At 57.8% G+C, this 20,873-nt stretch overlaps 1 protein-coding gene across 1 annotated transcript; it reads left to right on the top strand.

Annotated features, from left to right (window-relative positions):
• Positions 1–14,142: 14,142 nt before the first annotated feature.
• Positions 14,143–16,028, top strand: FOXA2 (forkhead box A2; the record flags this gene model as incomplete). The annotated part of the gene is made up of 2 exons (XM_084284139.1): positions 14,143–14,229; positions 14,766–16,028. 2 exons carry the CDS (start codon positions 14,143–14,145, stop codon positions 16,026–16,028), a joined length of 1,350 nt encoding a protein of 449 aa, XP_084140265.1.
• Positions 16,029–20,873: the final 4,845 nt, after the last annotated feature.

Here is a 20,873-nt window from a genome sequence, read left to right as displayed (position 1 = left end):
ATTTCAAAATTCTGTCTTTTTTCACACATCAATCACTTGTCCTCTGGGCCTCTGCCTTTTTCTAAAGCAGGCAGGCTGTTTGCTGGCCGCCTGTAGGAACAACCAAGCTGCAGTAACAGTGCAGCACATCCACAGGCAGCCCCTGAGCGCTGCAGGAGCTGCCCTGCCACCACGGCTGCCTTGCTCAGGACACAAATCCTCTCCCATTTCCTCTCCTGCTGGAGAAAAACACTCAGATCCTAAAAGAAAACACAGGATTTTACTGTGTTAGGTTGGGGAATTCAAGTGAGCTTGAATTTGGCCAAATCCTGTAAAATTTTAGTGGGATTTGGATAATAAATCTCTTGAAAATCCTAGCAAAAGGGGTTTCCACAACAGCAGTGGCTTTTCTTCTGCCCCCTCTCTTTTATCTAGGAGGTGAACAAATAAAAACAACCAAGCAAGTAAGGGGGAGGATGATGCAAGGGGCAGGAGGCTGGTATCTAAGCTATGTTATTACAGAGAAAATGACCTGGCACTGAAAGAATTAAAATAATGTCATTCCTGTTTGCTCTGGCTCATTTTTAATACGCCAGTCACCTTGACATTTCTAAAAGAATTTTTCAAGTATGTAAGTTCAAAAATTATGCAACTTGACAAAAGGAAGGGGGATGTGTCAGGCTGGAGGAATAAATTCGGAGGCAGTGGCAGTACATGACCGGAGGGGAGCTGGGCTGGATGGGGCCAGCTCCTGCACCCGGGACTGGGGATGGCCTGGGGATGTTTCCTGTGCTGGTGGTGGGCAAAGTGGGTCTGTTTGCCACTGTCACCTCCTTGGGAGACACCACCATGGATGTAAGCCTAGCCTGGCTTTTCTAAGATTCTTTGGACATTAATTGCTGTTGTAATTCAAAAATGCTGCGAGAAGCAAAGTGGAGCAGCTGGTAGCCTTGCTCCAGCTTCCCTGCTGACTGCAGCCTCTCTTCCTTGGGTGCCTGAGCTGGGACAGGCAGTTTTGAGGGGCCTGATCTCCAACCCCATGGTCCAAGATGAAGCTGTGCGATCGCTCACGCACCAGCTATGGAAGAGATCATTTGCCTGTGTAATTGTATGCTTTGCTGTTAAGCGTATTGATTCTGAAAAGTTAATCAGACAATTTGGAGCTGCTATATCTAAAAACATAAAATCCCATTAAACTGATTAAATTAAAACTGAATCCATCTTAAGTAACCACATGCAACTTAAAATTGTTGAAATAGCATATTGTATTCAAATAAAATTATTTCAGTCAAACAAGGCCATGGATACCTTCTGCCTCTCAGATCACGCCCGTGCCGGAGCTGATGGCAGCATCCCTATCGCAGTGCCTTGGTTGCATTTTGGGACCATGATGATGATGAGGAAGGGCTGTCTCTGATAAACCCCTGGGTGGTGACGCTAGGGTGTGACTGATGGGCAATCAGGACCTCTCATTGCAGCTTGGAGAAAACGTGGTCTGTCCCCAGAGACACCAGGTCGAGTGTCCGCATCTGAGCCGGGGTACACTTCACAGCACATCACGCTTAATGCTGAGATCCATCTGCTTGGGGGACAGCTGCCTAGAAGTGATGTTCTTTGAAGTAACTGCTTGTCCTGGGTGCCTAACTCAAGGTGGTGTTTGGGGCCAGTTTGGAAGTGAAAAGGCCTTTGGGGAGGCTGTAAGGTGTATTTCACATGCCCGCATTTCACATGCAGCAGCCGGGCATGGCATGAGCAGCAGTGCAGTGTGAGCAGGCACTGATTTCTGCAGCCTCCTGGCTCTGCCTGCTGTCCCCGCTGTCCCCACTGTCCCCACATCCCTGGGGTCAGCCCCACACCAGCTTTTTGACGTGAGCTGTTTCAGGTGGGCACTGGGCTTTGGGGAACTGGCTCTGTCGCAACACCAGCGCAGAGGAGTATCAGGCAGACACGGCTGTGGTAGCTGATTTCAGCTGTCTGAGGGACAAGAAAAGCTTTTTTATCTGCTGGGAGCTGGGTTCAGGATTGTTCCTGATTGCATCACTCAGCTAAAGCAGTGCGGAGAGCTGGGTGCCTTATATTGCCTCTGCGATGTTATCATCTGGCACCAGCAAAGCAGGACTTGTGACTCGGAGATAAGTAGAAGATTGCTCAGTTAGTTTGCTTCCAAATTTGTTTATTTTCCCCTTTTTGAGACTACCATCTCTCCTTCTTGATAAGTTCAGATTATGAGCCAACCTCTATTTATTTTTAAAGACAGCACTCCTTTTCACCTTTGCAGTGGAGCAACTGTAAGAATAATCACATCCCTGCGAGGGAAAATGCCCACGGGAACGCTTTGCATGTGCTCAGCCCTGGGGTGCCGGCACAGAGGAGGGCAGGGGATGAGCTGCTGCTGGAGGCCAGCAACGGGTGCATCCCATGGCAGGGCCTTGTTCAGCTCCATAGAATAACCACATAGTGCCCACGGGTAGGATTTCACCTCAGGTGGATTTAGTGGGAGTTTTAAGGTAAGTTCTTCACAACCCCACTGATTCCTGCCTGACTGTGCTGACCTGGGCTGGGAGGATTGAGAGCACCGGGCCAGAAGGACTGAGGACACCCTGTGTAGACGGATGCTCAGACCCCAGCCGGCCCTTCTGAAGCCAGGGTGCTAAATGCAAGATGTTTTTCTGTCAACAGGGGCTCAAAGGCAAAGCCTGGTCCATAGTGTCTGTGAAATGTACAAGCCTCATTTCCTGGTGTGGGAGGCACATGCCCTGATACCTGTTGGGGCACACATCCATTGGTTTCCTGGGACCCTCCTGCAGCCCAGGGCAGCAGGTCCGTCCCTGTGCTGAGGGCTCCCCAAGCACTCTGATTCACCTGCCCTGTGGTGTGCTTTGAAGGCAATCCCTGCAGACTGACCGCCGTCTCTGCCAGCGTGCAGGACTGGCTTCCCAAACATGCCAGGCTCAGGGGGCTGGCACCAGAGCACAGAGGTCACTGCTGGTAGAAGTGAGGGGAAGCAAGCAAGCAGAGGAGTCCAGGCCCATTCTCTGGCATGTGGTTGTCCTTATGCATGTGTCTACCAGAAGCCTGGACCAAAATCATTGCCTTTCCCTAGGCTTTACCAAAGTAAACTGCATCTTGTCACCAGTATGACCTCTACAAAGTCCGAAGGCCACTGCGGCTCGCTCGGGACCGTGACATATCTGGGAGTCATGGGGTTTTGAGGGGACAGAGGGCTTTAATCCCAGCAGGGAGGAGAGGAACAGGCAGCAGCAGTGCACAGGGAGGGCTGCGGGCTCCTTCCTCTGCTCTCTGGGCCCTGGCTGATGCTTCTGCCTGCGCAGAAAGCGTGCAGCTCCCGAACCTTCCCGGCAGCATCTGTTTGCCTTTGCTGGCCCCAAGGAGCGGGCAGAGAAGGTAGCAGCATGCTAAATTTCCAGCCCTGACCTCTGCGGCACTGACACGCTGCTTTATCTCCTCCGCAGTGGCGGGGGTGCTTTTGGCAGCATCCCGAACAAAGGACACACTGGTGGCCGCCGTTTTTCACAGTGTCGTTCATGGCTGCGAGCTGCCACCGGAGAATAAATCCTGGCCCCCTACCACCGGCGGTGGGGAGCCTTCCTCCCAAGGCCACCAGGTGCTCTGAGCCCAAGTGGGAAAGCCTTCAGCGTGGGGAGAAGAGCGTGCTGCTCACAGGAATAATGAATCGCCCGTTGGCCGAGGGGTGCCATTAGCATGTGTATGCCGGGGGGCTCGGGGAGCAGCAGGGTGCGCGGGTGCTTCCTGAATACACATCCGTGCCTCCTCGCCCGCCCAGGTGCTGTTTGCCCACCCGAGATGCTGGCGCGGGAGGAAGAGGAGGCAGCTGCGGCCGGGGGCAGGAAGCGTCCTCCTCCCACTGCCGCCCCAGGGGCCTGCATCACAAGGCCCGGGGCATTTCCTCGGCGGGCAGGCTGTGCTTGCCGGAGCCCCCGGGAAGCTAATGAGGTGCTAATGCGAGCGCTGCCAGCAGCTTTTCAGCCTGGAAGCCACCAGCAAACACGGATGGGAGGCAGCGAGGGGCTTATGCCCACTGCTGCTCTGCTCCTGGCTCCTGTGGCTTACTTGCAACCAGCGCAGATCACAGCGGTGGTAGAAAAGCTGCCTCCAGCTGGTGGGGGGCAGAGCGAGGGGAGAAGGCAGAGTTTTGTGGGAAAGTCTCAAAAAGCCTAGTGGCGAGGGGCTGCCGGAGTGCCGGGTGGCAGTGAGGCGATCGGGACGGACAGCAATGCTTGCGACAGGGCTGGACGCTGCTGGAGGGGAAATGGGCAGTAGGGGGCAAGGGCTTGCTCCCTTTTTCCCCCCCCCCGGTATGGGCACCCCAGCAGGAGAGGTGCCAGGTGCAAGAGCCAGGGAAAATCCCAGCCTCTCTCTTTGCTTTTTGTCTGTTTTATTTTTTTTTTGGTCTTTTCCTAGGTTGTTGTCGCTTGCTCGTCACTGTGCCGCCTGACCTTTCTTCCCTGATTAAAGAGCTGCTCTCTGGGGCATCTTCGGGTATTAAAATAAACGTGTGATGTTGGGAGACATGTTCCTACTGCTTCACCATATGCAAACATACACAAAGTATGAAGCTGGATATAGAAACCGTAACCCATGTACTTCATTTAGTAAGTGCTGATGGACACGGATGTGCACCCAACACGCCTGTAGATCCGTATCTGCAGGGAGATAAGGGTGAGCAGCACCGCTGCTTACAGAGCCGGGGCTGATGAGGTGCGAGGTGGTCCTGCCTCCTTGACAGAGTGGATGGAGCTGTGAGGGGTCCATGGGGAGCTCTGACTGAATCACAGGGGTGATGTCCTGGTGGGACAAGGACCGGTGGTCCCAGATGCCTGGCGAATGGCTCTCCTTGACCAGCGAGGGCAGGGAAGGCAGCAGCCGTGCCATGCACAGCCCCTGAGCAAAGCTGACCCCAATGAGAGGGATGATGTGGTAGCCTGCACTCAGGCCTGCAGCCTTGGGTGTGCAGCAAGTATCAGAGGGAAATAACGCCAAATCCCCCCCATATTTTGGCAAAATCCCCTGATTTTGCCCAAATCAGGAAAAATCATCTTTTTTTCATGAAAGCCCTTTTTCCAGCCTAATGACTCATTTGATTATTAATGGGAAGGAAAAAAAAAAAGGGGGTAGGGTAACAAACTGTCTTCAATCACATCTCTCTCACGTGGGAAAGTTGCAGGATGTTTAGTTGGGTTTTGGCGAAAAAACCCAACCTGGCACCTCTGCATGGTGCCCTCTGCAGAGGCTCTGAGATCTGTCCCAGGGGGGTCCTGGGGGTGCTCAGGCACAGCCTTGGGGACCTGGCCACCTGATGCCATTTGCTGGGAGCAGCCCTGGCATTATGGGTCCCGCAAGGATCAAGGCGGCATCACAGCTCCCTGGGGGCCTGCCCAGCCCTGCCACATGCTGCCATGTCCCCGGGCAGGAGGCATGGGGGTGTCCCGGGGCTGGGACAGCACCGCCGCCACCACTCCACTGTGCCTCTCCCCACCGCACTCGACAGATGGAAATAGCAGCAGCTCTGTTGATTTACAGCCACGGCCCTGACTTTAATGGGTTGTTTTTGCTCCCCGACAGCTACGGATTGGGTCTTCTTTTTTTAACAAGCCTCTCTGTTTCCCTGCGCTCAGCCCACTCACGCCTTGAAACAAGGGCACGCAGGGAGGCGACGCTTTGCCCTGCCTGCTGCCGGCACGCGCCAGCTGCCCTTGTCTCCCCATAGAGAAAACAAACCCAAATCCTGGGAGCATAAAAGGGCTTTGTCGGCATCTCTGTTCGGCACTGCACGCCCTGGGGATGTCAAAGCGGGTGCCCCCGCCGCGGCCACGCTGCCTCCCCAGGCAGCCCGCGCAGGAATGCTCTCTGCCGCCGCAGCCTGTGGGTAGGAAATAGTTTCCAGGCAAAAAGGCCTCCCACTGTATTCCACGCTGACGGCTTCCAGCAGCCCTCTGTAGCTGTCTTGTTCTGCCGCTGCCGGGACACCTACCCAGAGGAAGAGCGGAGACGAAGGTGGGAGAGCTTTAAAAAGCTCTGGTTAATTTTGTTCCAGCCTGGAGCAGCCCCACGCCTGGCTGGAGGGCTTCAGGGGCTGCAAAGCGCTCAGAGGATGCTTGGGCTAGAGCCTGTGGCCAGGCTGGCTTTTTCAGGCAGAGCCTGTATAATGCAGGGGATTAAACCCTGTGCAAAAAAAGTGGGAAAATACCAGGGGCTCGGGGGACACCTGGCCCCTCCACAGGCTGGGCTACAAATGTAGGTCAAAGCCCTCTCCTCGCTCAAATCCGGTGACGACGAGGGTGTTGCAGGTTGGGCTGAAATATGTACCTCCAGCTCTTTACTCTGGCACTGAAACAAAACCTACTCAGAAAACTGTGAAAAATAAACCCAGCTTGTGAATGCAGCTGATTGGAAGTTTTTCCAGCAGAAAGTGCTGTCCTACCCGTGTAAAATCACTCCTCGGGCATGTGTTGATCTGGGCAATGCTTCATCTGAGAGAAAAAAAAAAAAGAAAAAAAAAAAAGAAAAAAAAAGATCATAGCAAGGTGGGAGAAATGTTTGGAGAAAGCCAGAGCCGCCTCCTCCAGCCCGCCGGAGGGGAGCTTTTCCATCGGCTGGAGCCGGGCTTTATTTAGCAGCCCGCCACCTCGTACGTGCTGCCGTCGCAGGGGGCAAGAGGCGTGCACTGGCCCCATGTGGGGATGCTGCTGGTTTGCTCCCCCCAGACACCCAGGGATGCCGATGGTGCTGGAGGGAAAGGCGGCGTTATTTTTAGGGGGAGAGGTCCCCAGGGGAGGGCGGGTGCTTCCAGGCAGAGCACCACCCCGAGCAGGTGCCCAGCGCTGCTCTCCAGCTCTTTCTCTCTTTTGAGGAGAGGAAAAAAATAAAAAAGAAGGGATTACTGAGTCAGATAAAGATTTGTTTGGCCAAAGTTAAGCCAATCTTACAGCCAGAGCTCTTCCAGCTTCCAACAGGGCAGGCTGGGATAAAGTTTTCCACCTGGCAGTGCCAGGGGCAGGATCCATGGGGCAGCAGCTGCAGGGATGCCCGTGACCGGTCCTCCTGTCACTCCTTGTCCCATGCAGGGTGCCCCTCTGAGACCACCAAGCCCCTGTAACCCCACTGTGCTGGCTGAGGGCTCTCACAGCACCAGTGCCACATCGGGCAGGGTCTGACCTGGGCTGGCACTAGCCCCTCATGCCAGGACAAGCTTTGTGCTATGCTTGCTAATTAAACAGAAACGCGCTTGTGTGACCGTGCCTGACCCAAACCAGATTTATGGGGTGATCCTGCAGGGCACAGGGCTGCTATTAGTGGTCATGAAACCGCAGGCTCGCAGACAGGCTTCCAGCCCCAGGCAGTTTGTGTTTTTCGGAGCAGAAATCTCCGCTCTGGCTGTTTTGCCGGTGGCCCTGCCAGGGACACCTCGTTCCCGCGAGCCGCCGGCTCCTGTTCCCGTGGGGATGGGGCCCTGGGAGCAGCCACCCCCACTGGGGGCTCCCCCAGCACTGGGGGGGACAGGGAAGTGCCGGGGGGGAAGGGCAGCTGGGCCTTGGGCAATGTGTGCCACCTCACTCCCTGTGCTCGGCGGAGCCATCGCGCTCAGCGAGCGGTTCGCCCTGCTATTTATACCCGCAGTCTTTCAGTATAAATGAAGCTATTTTAAAGGTCTTGGCCAGGTATAACTGGTTTAAACAAGGCTGGTAATGACTCAGAGGGCTATAAATGTCCATCAGAGTCCTCCACAAAGCTCTCAGCCTGCTGAGGGGTTTGATCGCCTCGGCAAACAGACTCTCGTCATGATAAGGAATCCCATAGGGATCAGGCAGTGTGTGCGCCTGAGCGTCTGGCATCACCCATCCTGGCACTGCCTGTCTCTGGTGCCACCAGCAGGGACATCTGCAGCCAGGGGAGGGGACCTGGCTCAGGTCTGGAGATGGCTGCACCATTGAGCAGCTTTGGAACAGCGCATCTCCACTGCAATGCGCCTGGCCCCACAGGTGGGCACCCACAGCTGTAAGGTTGATTGCGCTGTTCCTTGAAATATCTGGGGCTTTGCTGAAAGTGCAGATACATCTGTGCCTCTGCAGGAGCTTGTGCTTCTGAGGCTCTGTGGGGACATGGGCTTGGCTGCCCCATTTCCCACCCTGGTCCTGCTGGGAAGCATCCTCTTGCTCTACCACTGCCTCCTCTGGGCTTGTGGTGCAATGCTGCTGGGGGGAGCAAACCAGCCCCATCTGATGGATGGAGGTAACCCCCAAGGCTGTAGGGACATGGCTGGGGCTGCGTTGTCCCCATTGAGTGATGGAAGCTGCTGTCTTCTCCTCCTGTGCCTTCAGATGCCTCTGGGCTGGCTGGCCTCCAGCAGAAAGGGGTTTTGTTGAAAAATAAGAGGGAGGTTTTGAAGCAGGGGCTTTTGGGAGGAGTATCCACATGCAATTTGTCTGTTTTCTTCTTGTAAAACCAAAGACATTTCAGTTTTCAGAAACTGATAATTAAACATAAAAAAATATTTCCCTTACCAGAAGCCATGGCCTGACCACTTTGGTCAGCCAGGTAAAACCTCCCCAGGGCTGCCCACGCCGGCTGGGGCTCAGCTCATGAAACCAGCCCTGGTGGGGGTTTCCCGTGGGTGAAGACACCCTTTTTCTCTTCATTTCTGCCCAGCTCTGCAGAGCATGAAAATCAGCATCACCGAGCATCCTCCCCAGCACCCTCTTCTTCCTCTGCTCTCTGAAACAAGGGCTGCTGGCACCCTGGTTGTCCCTGGGAGGCCCCAGATGCTGGGCTGAACGTGTTAACTTTGGCTTTTTACCACCACCCCTTTCTCCCCGCCATCACTCCAGATGCCTGCGCATCTTGTTTACCCAGCAAAATGTGCCGGTGTAGAAAATCAACGGGGGCACTGTCACGTGGGCCATGGTAAACAGCCAGCAGATGCATTATGTTGATTTTGTTCCAGAGCCTTTCCAGAAGGCACCGTCCTGCTGACGGGCTGCGCATGGGCACCACATCCCCCTGCCCGTCCTGCCCAAGAAGAATCCTCGGGTGCCATTCGGCACTGAGCACCCCGGTGATGCCAGTGAGCCCATCCTGCTCTCCTGTGCCCCATCCCCCAGGGACCCAGGTGGCTTTGTTTCCCCCAGGTACACTCTTTGGGCATTTCCAGTGTTTTATTTTACCTTGCGGTGCTGGCCACTGATTGCAGCAATTCAGTACCTTCTGTGGCACGTTGAATAATTACGGTGTGGGGAGAAACATTAAAATAGCACCTGGGGTACTGAGCATGGCAAAAATAGCCACGCCAGCCATGTATGGAGTGGCTGCTGCAGGTACGTGATGAGGCATGGCAGAGCTGCACTCAAGAGGAGGCTCCCTGTAAATGGCTTTTTGTTTGGAACCCAGAAAAAAAGAGTGCAGGAGTCTGTGCATGTGAAGCACCCCTCAAAGGCTTCAGGTGGGGAGCAGGTGGGCTTGGCTTGGCTGATTTTAGTTCTGATGGTGCCCCACTAGGAGCACAGAGACCCTCCCACAGGAGCTGTACGGAAAAGCTTTTCCAGAAATTTTTCCCACTGCTTTCAGGGCCGTGTCAGGACCACGGGGAATTTGGGAGAAGGCACATGGCCAGCACTCTGCGGTGCCTGTACAGCCTGGCAGCAGGGGATGTCATCCCAGGATTACAGATGTTGGGTGTCTATCCTTGGGCTCTTGATAAGGTATTACCATTGCTAAAGTTTTGCATACTCCTGGCTCATCCTTTGTTGGACTTGTTAAAGCCTTGGAAAATATTTTCATGAATTAAGAAGCCCCATTAAATCTTGAATCTAATTAGGAGAGACTTGGCGGTGGAGTTCTTCAAATAGTTAAGTCAATATTGCACAGTGTAATTGTAGTAATTCCCCAGCGGTGCCGCAGCTGACGGCCTGTGTTATTGTGTAGGTAACTCCGCGGAGAGAGGAAAATCTCCCCCACCGCAGAATGTCACTTATTTAAATGGTTCCCATCTGAGTCCTTGAATGATCAAAGAATATTGGTTCCTGGCAGGACCAGCAGAAATTACAGCACATCTCAGGGACCCTGCAAGCATCCCCAGCAGTGGCATCCCGACACGCGGCACAGAAACAATGCTGACCTTGTGAGCGGGCTGTCTGAGCTCTGCCTGCTTTCCAGCCTGGCCACAGGAGTGCCCAGAGGGCTTTGGCGAGGGGGCTCAGCCTCTCCCCAGCATGTTTCCTCCCTGCGGAAACGTGGATGACAACGAGGAGCAGTTGTCTGGTCTGCCTGCTGGGGCAAGAGCTGCCTGGGGTGCTCCCAGCCCAGCAGGGCCCCCTTGGCCTTACAGAAGGCAACTCCCAGGGATCCCCTAGGGAAAAACTGGGAATAAACCAGTGAGGGTGGGAGCTGCAGATGCAACTCCTCGTCCGCAGCTCCCCTGTCCCCTTCCCTCTTACCCACTGCCTCCCACAGCTTCCTTGTGCACCTCAGCACATCCACCCGCCTTGTCAAGGGCAGGCCTTGTTAAATCCTGGCGATAATTGTGGCCGCCTGCTCAGCTTTTGTCTCCGCCGCAATCTGCGGTGTGCTCTCCTTCTTCTTATTATTATTAAAATGCCTCTCTTCTGTAGGGCAGCGACAGTTTCTGTCTCACAGGAGAGCAAGTTCCTCAATTAAAGAGAAAAAAAAAGCCACCACATTTATTGGGAAACAGCGGTGCAATTGGGAGAGTTCATTATATTGGATTAATTATGATAATTATCAGTAGAAGGGAGATAATTACCCTGTTTGTTGTCAAGAGTAAGGTAAGGGGGGTTATTTTTTGATTTTTTTTTTATTTTTTATTTTCCAACACACAGATCAGACTGGCAAGGTGATGCCGCTGGCAAAATGCCTCCACCCAGTGCCCACATGGCTGTGCCGGGAGAAGCAGTGGAGATGTGCTCGGCACCGCTGGCCTCGCCGCGACCAGCACGAGATGGAGGTGGCTGAGGATGTGGCAGCTGCTGGCCAGGCTTGGCTGGCCTCCTGCCTCCAGATAGGGAGCAATGGCTCCTCCAGCCATGGCTTCTAATGCAAATAAAAATTTAATTTAAAAATTAAATGTAAAATAAATATTACTTAAATATTAAAGAGAATAAGTCATTTTTTAAATGGTCGATGTGTTTCTCGGGAACCCAAGCAGACATGTTTAAATAAGACACTGCTTAAATTTTTCAATTTTTATCTTCTTAGGTATTTTAAAAAACGTCTCTTATAAGGGAATAGTATACACCTTACTGCCTCTTTTCCTATTCTGTTAAGAGAGATTAATTTTAATGGGCAGCCACAGGACAGTGGCATGGGAGGCTGCCCTTGTGAAAGGAGGCAAAGGGAGATGGAGGCTGCAGGGCCCCGTGGGGCCACTGCTGGGGTCAGCCTCGCCCTGCTGCCTCGGAGCTGTTCCATGTGGCCCCAATGGCCGTGGAAGGTCCATCTCGCAGCTCCCAGCCCGTGCACAGGAGCGTGACCAGAGGTAGAAACCCTCCTCCACCGTGGAAGCAGCATTCCAAGTCCTGCTGACCAGAAGGGGAACTTGCCCCTTGTAATGAGCAGCAGCGAGAGCCCTGGCTGTGCATCTGCCTCCTGCCACCCTCAGTTCCAAGGTGCCAGACTCGCTCAGAGAGTGCTAACATCCGTGCTGCCGTGTGGGGTTGAGGCCCAGTGGGGGCTGCATTTGTTGGCACGGGGACACCCTCCTTACAGCTGCGCTCCTCCTCCCATGGTGTTCACTGTGGAAAACACATCCATGCGTCCTGTGCTTGGTGGCCAGCAGGAAAAAGTGATGCCGAGGCTGAGCACAGAATGCCCCGAACCACCCCAAATTAGCAGCAAGGGGGGAGCTCAGCGCACAGGGTCTCAGGAGCAACGCAGTTGGCCGTGGCCAGTACCCACCTGGCCAAATTTCCTGATTTCTCCCGTGACCCCAGAGGAACAAAAAGCTCTGTGGCATCATCCGGCTGTTTCAAACAACACCCAGGGGATACGCGGCTGCTTTTGGGCCCCACTGGCCACACGTCGAGGGAGCTGAGGCACAGCACGGAGCCGGCCCGCAGGTTGCAGGCGGGAGGATGCCACCACGGAGTCGCGCCGGGACCGCCGGCCCCTCGCAGCCGCTGCCGTCGGGGGGACCCCCGGGGGCAGGCGGGGTGTTCCCCCACCCCCGGCCCTCCGGAATGGGGGACAGAAGGCGACAGGGGGCGCCCCGCCACCGCTTTTAGCTCGCGGGACAGCGGAACGGGCCCTTCCCGGCGGGGGCCCCGCCGCTCGCCCCCCTTTTGGGGGCAAAGCCCCCTTTTCCTGGCGCGTCCCCGCATGTCCCCGCCCTGGGGGCAGCCCCATCGGGTCGCACCTTTCGTTTTCAGCCGCCCCCCAGATCCCCGAACGCGGGCAGGCGGCGGGAGGAGGCGGGCTGCCCCTATCGCCCCGGCTATCGCGATAGGAAGGTGCCCTCCCGGGGCCGTTTTCGTTTGGAGCTGGCTCCGGAGGGTGCCGGGGCACGGGGAAAAGTCCCCCGGGCCCCTCTTTAGGTGCCCCCGGTGCCTGTTGGGTCTGTGTTAATGTTTAAAAACTAGCGCCGGCTTCCACCGGTCGATGCTTGGTTTTAATCCCGGGAGCAAAACTAAACAAATAAATAAAGGGAAAGGTCGGCGCTGCCCTTTTTGCTTTGCAGGCAGGTAGGTATGGCTGGGGGACGTGAGAGCGAGCCCACGGCGGGCCCACATCCCCGGGGGCAGGAAGGAGGCGGCGGCAGCCCCCTGCCCTCGGGGCGGGCAGAGCCGCGCTCGGCGGGGCAGCCGCAGGATGCCGCCGGGGGAGGCAGCGCCCCGCGGCTGGGAGGCGTTTGGCCAGCAGACGGTGGAGGGGAGCGCTCCGCTTCCTCTGGCTGGGAGGGAGGGCAGGAGAGAAAGAGGGAGGGAGGGCAGGACGGAGGGAGGGAGTCGCTCCGCCGCTCCCCGACGGCCGCATTCAGGCAGCCTCCGCCGGCGGGAGCGAGCGCGCCCGGCAGCGCGGCGATGGAGGGGCCGGGGGGCTTCCGAGGGGTCTGATTCCGCCCGTGCGTCCGGGGGTCCGTCCGTCTGTCCGTCCGGGCTGCGGGGCGCTTCGGCGCCGCCCCGACGGCGCCCACCGGGACCCTGCAACCGGCGCCGCGGGGACGGCGGCGAGGTCCCCGGCGGCCCCGACGGCTCCGATCGCACTCCGCCGCCCGCCGCGCCCCCTCGGCCGCCCTCGCTGTTTGTTTTAGTTACGAAATTGCTGTAGGAACTCGGGCAGAGCCGCGGGAGGGGCCGCGCGGCCGAGCCGGAGCCGGAGCCGAGCGGCGGCTCCCGGAGCCCGGACCGATGGGGCAGCGCCGGGGCGCGGCCGGGCGGGTGGCGGCCTGAGCCCGCGCTCCGCCGAGCAGCCGCGGGGAGAGAAGGTGCGTGCGGCCGGGGGGCGGCTGCCCCCACCGGGGGGGGCCGGGGAACCCGCGCCGGTCGGGGCTGCGGGGCGTGGGGGGAGCGGCGCCCGTCGGGGACGAGGGGCGGGGGGCGTCGGGTCCCCTGGGGAAGGGGGGGTCGGCTCCGGCAGGGCCCGCACCCCCCGGGGAAGGGAGGCGGGGGGCGCTGGGAGCGGTGCCGGGGTGCCGCCGGGGTGCGGAAGGTGCGCGGGGGGCCGCGGAGGAGCCGCTCCCGCCTAGGTGTGAGCTGATTATTCAAATGGGCAGCCGAGGACCTGGGGATTGGAGGCTCGCCCGGCCGCTCCGTGCTATATCACTCGAGCACCCACGTCACTGCAGCACTTGTCCTCCTCTTCCTCCTCCTCCTCTTCTTCCTCCCTCCTCCCTCCTCCTCCTCCTCCGGCTCCTCCGTCGCCTCCGGGCGACTCTTCGCCGAGAAGCGCTGCGAAAACCCACCCAAGGAGCAGCCGCGAAAATACCCCCGGCCCCAGCGCCGCTCCGTGCCCCCTCCCTTCCTCCCTCCCTCCTCTTCCTCCTCCTCCGGAGGCTCCGACGGAGGGAGCGCGGCAGGGAGGGCTGGCGACTTTTTTTTTTTTTTTTTTTTTTTTTTTGGGGGGGGGGGTTGCTCTCTGTCGTCGTTTGTTGTGGCTGTTAAATTTTAAACTGCCATGCACTCCACTTCCAGTATGCTGGGAGCGGTGAAAATGGAAGGCCATGAGCACACGGACTGGAGCAACTACTACGGGGAGCCCGAGGTAAGGAAGGAGCCGAGGGTCCGCCACCCCCCGACCCGGCCCGGCTGCCCCCCTCCCCCGGGGGCACCCCAATTTTGTCACTAAATTTGGGGCAGGGCGGGGGGCGGCGGGGCCGGCCCCCCCGGGGCCGAGTGGGGCGCGGGGCTGCCCGGGTGGCGTTTCGCGATTTTTCCTCCTCCCCCTCCCCTACCCCCCCAGGTATTTTTCTCACTTCGTGCAGGGATGTCCCTTCCCCTCCCTCCAGCTCCCCAGCATGGACCGGGCGGGCTCGCTGTGGCCACGTCTTTTTTAATATCTGTATTTTTGTTTTTCATTTCAACAGCCCCCCCTCACGCCCACCCTCCCAAGATTTAACCCTTTCCAGCCCTCTCCAGGGCTGCAGAGGCTCCCTGGCAGGCAGCAACCCGGGCTGGGGTGGGGGTGCCCCCGCACTGCTCCCCGTTTGGGGGGCTGCCCTCGTCCCTGGTGGGGCTGCGCACCCACCCCCTCCTGTTCCCCCCCCAAACCTCCCTCCTCTCTCTTGCTTGCCTCCACAGAGCTACTCCTCAGTGAGCAACATGAACGCAGGGCTGGGCATGAACAGCATGAACACGTACATGACCATGTCGGCCATGAGCACCACAGCCAACATGACGGCTGCCACCTCCATGAACATGTCCTATGCCAACACGGGCATGAGCCCTTCACTCACCGGCATGTCCCCAGGTGCGGGGGCCATGCCTGGCATGGGTTCAGCCGGCGTGGCAGGGATGGGTGCCCACCTGAGCCCCAGCATGAGCCCAATGGGGGGCCAAGCAGGCTCCATGAACGCTCTGGCCCCCTACACCAACATGAACTCCATGAGCCCCATCTATGGGCAGTCCAACCTCAACCGCTCACGGGACCCCAAGACCTACCGGCGGAGCTACACTCACGCCAAGCCACCCTACTCCTACATCTCCCTCATCACCATGGCCATCCAGCAATCGCCCAACAAGATGCTGACGCTGAGCGAGATCTACCAGTGGATCATGGACCTCTTCCCCTTCTACCGCCAGAACCAGCAGCGCTGGCAGAACAGCATCCGCCACTCGCTCTCCTTCAACGACTGCTTCCTCAAGGTGCCCCGCTCCCCGGACAAGCCGGGCAAAGGCTCCTTCTGGACTCTGCACCCTGATTCGGGCAACATGTTTGAGAACGGCTGCTACCTGCGCCGCCAGAAGCGCTTCAAGTGCGAGAAACAGCTGGCTGCCAAGGACAGCGGTGGGGCAGGTGGCGGGGCAGGTGGCGGGGGCAAGAAGGGGCCCGGGCAGCCACCGAGCCAGACCCTGGGGGAAGGCAGCTCCTCAGGTGGCTCCGAGGGCTCAGCTGGCGCTGAATCCCCTGCCAGCGCCTCACCGTGCCAGGACCACAAGCGTGCCCTGGCTGACCTGAAGGGCACGGCGGGGCTGAGCCCTGGAGAGCCGGCGGCATCGCCAGCGCAGCACCTCCTGGCCCCCCCGCACGCCGGCCTGCCCCACGACGCCCACCTCAAGCCCGAGCACCACTACGCCTTCAACCACCCCTTCTCCATCAACAACCTGATGTCCTCCTCCGAGCAGCAGCACCACCACCCGCACCACCACCACCACCACCACCACAAAATGGACCTCAAGGCCTATGAGCAGGTGATGCACTACTCAGGCTACGCCTCGCCCATGCCCGGCAGCCTGGCCATGGGGCCCGTAACGAACAAAAATGGCTTAGAGTCCTCCCCTTTAGCCGGAGAGACTTCTTACTACCAAGGTGTGTATTCCCGGCCCATCATGAACTCCTCCTAAAGGGCCAAGGGGAAAGCTCCCCTGGCGAGGGGGGAAAAGACCCCACACCCCCGCGCAGTCCCCTAGCAGAGCGATGGACTATGAACGCTGTTGAGCACGGTACATATACATATATCTATCTATCTATTTTTATTTTGTTTCATTGGCTCCAGATGTTTGCATCCATTCGGGAAACAGCAGGCATGTCTTGCAAGCACCTCAGCCTGCGCTGAGGGCAGGCACGCTGGTCCTCCCCCCCCAGCCGAAAACCACCCGTGCTTGGGGGGCTGCGATTCCCGTGTTTTGCCTTGTGGGGTGGTTTGTTTCAGTGGGGAGGGGCGGGTTGGGGGTGCGGGGAGGGGAGAGGGGGGTTTCTGTTGGGGCTATTTTTTTTTTCGTTGTTGTCGTTGCAAGGAGGTATAAATATATCTATTTTTTTTTTTGTGTGGAAGTGACGGAAAAAAAATATCAAACAGACAAACAACAAAACGAAACCCTCCTTCAGTGTGAAACCCATGCTAGTTTTGAATTCAAGGACCAAAAGTCTTGTAACGTTGTAAAAAGGGGGAAAAAGGGGAGGGAAAAAAAATGAAAAAAAAAAAAAAAGAAAAACATTAAAAAAAAAGTCAGGATAGATCATTGTAATTGAAACAAATGCTTGATGTTACCGGGAGAGTAAACTACTTGGATCTGATTAATTTATCGTTTCTGTATGCTTTATTTATGGCTTATAAATGTGTATTCTGGTAGCGACTAGCCAGATTTTCACAGAACTATATTAAAGTGTTATTGGCGGTTTTTTTCCCGTGCATCTCTGTTCCACTGGGACTCGCCGGTCTCCCCAAGCCGCCACGGAGCCGCGGCCCGACAGGGCCCCCTCTGCCCGGCCGAGCGACCCCGACGGCGCGGCGCTGCCGCCCGCTTCCTCTCTTCCCCGGCGCGCTCGGAGGGGCTCGGCCGACGCGGGGACAGCCCGGGGGGGGCGAGGGGGTAAGCGGGGAAAGCAGCGGGTCACGGCACGGCACGGCACGGGACGGCACGGGACGGCACGGGACACTAATGGCACGGGACACCGGGGGCACCCGGCCGGCGCTCGGTGCGCCCTCAGGGGGCAAAACCGACAGCGGGGTGTGTGGGGGGGAAATGGCAAAGTAATGGTAACCGGGGCGACGGGGCGAGAAAGGGGTTGCAGGGGCGGAAAGCGGGGAAGCGGCGGAACGAGCGGAGCGCCGCCGTGGAGGGGGTGGCTCGGCTTCGGGGAGCGCGGCCGTGCAGCGGGGAGCTCCCCCCGTTATCCCCCAGCGCCCCCGGCCGCCCGGAGCCTGCCCGGACCCTCGGCCGGTGGCACCCGTCGGGGGCCGTTTTCCTTTATTTCCCCGCTCCCTGCCCGTTTTCCCAACCACTTGTTGTTTTTCCCACGCGTTTACGGCGCTCATAGATGTTGCTTTCCGAAATAACATTCAAATCCTTCTTAAAATTCCGCATTGTCCGCGGGAAGAGAAAAGGGGACGAGGAGTCGGGGGGATGAAGGGGGGGGGGGGAAGGGTAAAAAAAAAAAAAAAAAAAAAAAAAAAAGCCTCCCCAAAACAAAACAGGGATCCAGCCAGAAATCTGTCCGTCTCTATACGGGAAGGACACACACGTTGTGAAGCAGGCATGCAATGTGTTTCATTAGCACATAAAAGGCTCCCGCGGGGAAGGAGCACGGGCGCGGGGGTGACGCCGCTTTGGGGACGCGGCGCTGCCGCTGCCGCCCGGCCCAAAAGCGGGCACCGAACCGGGCACCCGCAGCCCGCCCCAGAAGCACACCCTTTCGTTGGGTTTGCTTTGGGTTGCTTTGGTTTGGTGTCGTGTCTTTTTTTTTTTGTTTTGTTTTGGTGGTTTTTTTTTTTGGTGGTGTTTTTCAAACTCTCATCCTTTTTTATTTTTTTTTGGTTTTCCTTTTTAAATTTCCCTTCCTCCGGCCTGGTGCACGCTGAAACGCAAGGATGGGAGGCTCGAGGGAGAGGAGGCAAAAGGAAAAAAACGGGCCCGGCTATACATTATTTCTTTTTCTTCACACACCCTTGCTCTTTTTCTCCCCCCTTTCCCGCCCCCACGAGTCCGCACGACTCGCCCGCCCCCAGTCTTCCTGCAAGTGCATTCTGCTCCTGCCGGTTTAAGCAACCGTGATCTGTGAATAAACAAAGTCAGTAAACAAAAAAAAAAAAAAAAAAAAAAAAAGGGGGGGGGGGGAAATCTAGATCCAAATTCCATGAGGGTAAACTTTCAACACCACGTCATACTTCAGCAAATTTACACAGATATTATATTGCGTCCCTTTCCTTCCCCCCCTCTCCTTTTGAGCCATTGTGCTTAACTGAATTTTATAAAGCTGATCGATATCTTGGTAAAATATTCATTTTTAAACTAGCGGGCAGCGAAATCTTTGCTTTGTGCTAAAGTCAACAGTAGCACAGTTTCAGCTCAAATAAATGCAGGGATGCTTCCAGCTCCCGCAGAGCCGGGCGCGGCGCAGCGGCTCGTCCTGCGGCCGGGGCGCAGGTAGGTGACAGCCGCCGCTCTTTCTCCTTCTCCTCCTTCCCCTGCGCCCCGGCTCCGCTCCGTTTCCGTACCTCCCTGCGCCGCCCGAGGCCGCCGGGCGAGCGGGGCCCGGGCCGGGGCCGCTGTCGGTTCGCGGGGTCCCGGCCCTGAGCTCAGGAGCGGGGCAAGGCCGGGGCGGGGAGGGGGGGCTCGGCGGGGCCGGGGGGCCCGGGGCGCTGGGGCTCCGTCGGGGGAGGATGGAGGGGGCCGGGGATGCTCCGGACGAGGCTCCCAGCGCCTCGCCGCTCTCCCGCGGGCCGCGCGCCTTCGTATTTTCTCTCTCTTTTTTTTTCTTGCCCCCCCTCTTTTTTTTTTTTTTTTTTTTTTTTTTGCTCGTTTTTCCGTTGTCCTCCCCGGCCCCGTGGCACTCCTTTGTTCCCCGCAGCCGGACATTTCGCCCGTGGCCGTGGCACGGGGAAGCACCGCTGCCGGTGCCGCAGCGACCCCGGCCCGGCTGCCCTCAGCCGCGTGGGCCAACACGGGGGGACTCCCCCTTCCCTGCCCACCCACAGTCCCTCGGTGTGGACGCAGGGGGAAAGGGGAACGGGCGTTCAAGCGGGGCCGGCGGCCCTGCCCTGCCTGCCCCGCTGGCACGGACACGGACACGGGTGGCATTGCCCACGCGGGGGTTCGGGGAGGGGACCTTGTGCCGGGCCGGGAGCGGTGTGTACGCGGCGTGTGCGCTCCCGTGTCCCGCAGCTGCACGGCGGCTAATAGGCTCTCAATAATTCATAGCAGCGCGGCAGGCTAGTAATGCCGCACCGCGCGCTTGCCAATTACTTGTCATTAACCGTGTCCCCACGCGGTGAGGGCGCCGCGCGTGGGAAGGGCCCGGCTGGGCCCCGGCACAGCCCCGCACACCCGGCCCGCGGCAGCTCCCGGCGCCCCGATACAGGCTCTGGGGCTCGCCCCCGCCCTGGTGCCTACTGACTCTCCGGCCGCTGCCTTCGGCTACTTTTTATTTTTGTAGCTTTGATTTGATTATTTCATTATTTTTTTTATTTTTATTTTTTTGCCTGTTGCTGCCCCCGAGCATCCCCAGCATCCCCGTCTGGCGTTTCCCCGGCTGACAGCCCCTCGGCAGGGGCACAGCGTTAGAGCCCGCTCCCGTGCTTCATTCCCCTCGCACCGATTTTATTATTATCACCATCATCATCCTCATTACCCGGGGAGACCGGGCGGCGGCCGGCCACGGTTGGCGGGGGGACGGAGAGCCCCGGTAGGAGGAGGAATAGCGGAGGTGAACTTCCCCGGGCACAGTCTGCGCCGGGGAGGGAGCTCCGGGGGGGCTGCGGATCCCGCCGCCGCCCGAACCGGGGCCGAACCGAGCGGCGAGCGGGCGGAGCGCTGGGCTCGCCCCGTGCCCGCGGGCGGGGAAAGCCGGGCGAGTTTGGCCGCCCAGAGCCGCGACCCCAGGCCAAAAAGCAGCCCCCAGCCGGCCGGCCGCGCTGGCTAAGGCATTTATTTTTCCTGACTTCCCCTGCGGTGGCGGGGGAAGGCACTTCTTTAATTGTTCGGGCCCCTAATGACATGCAGAGATGGCTCAAAAGACAGCGGACATCAAAGCACAAAGAAGATGATGGCACATCCAGGCTAGGGCAGGGCAGCCACGCTTCCACCCGGGGAAGGACGACGGCGGCTGCCCAAACTTCCAGCACTTCTCCTCCCGCCGGGGAAGCGGCGCGGGCACACCGGGCTGTGGTCCCAAAGCCGCCGGCAGGATTGTATGCAAAACGCGTTTATTGACCGTCCTAAAAAAAACGGACAACTCGGGGGTGAGATGAGTCTAATTATTGCTGGTTCTAAAAAGAGCTGGAACACCCAAGTAGGGCTTAACTCGTCTCCTGGGAAACTGATGGAGACCTATTTTACAAGCTGTAATTCTGCTTTAGACTATTGCAGGCTAAAGGCAGTTCACACTACCCTCTTTCTTCTAGAAATAGTCCTAATCCTATATTTCGGCCGGGTAAAGTCCGCTTCTGCTCCGCACTAGATTAATCCAGAAACCACATAAAACCAGGTAGGGAAGAGGATGGAAAAGGGGAGGAGAAAAATCATTCAAAGTTTGTTACCTCTGCCCTGACTAACCTTCAAAAGAGTAAATGTTAAAGGATGATGCAGAGTCTACCGGCTCCTTATTTACGGGACAGCTTCGCCGCCAATAGAGCTAAAAACGGGGCTTTGGGGCTGGCGGCTGTCAGGAGGAGAGCATTTTGGTTTTATTTTTTGCTCTCTCGCTGTGGTCGTTTTTCAGGTCGGGCTCCCTCGGCGGCGAGTGAAATA

The sequence above is a fragment of the Netta rufina genome (assembly GCF_964035555.1).
Source record: "Netta rufina genome assembly, chromosome: 3".
NCBI classification, from domain to species: Eukaryota; Metazoa; Chordata; class Aves; order Anseriformes; family Anatidae; genus Netta; species Netta rufina.
Note: the sequence above shows the minus strand (reverse complement) of the source record. Positions and strands in the feature narration are given on the sequence as shown.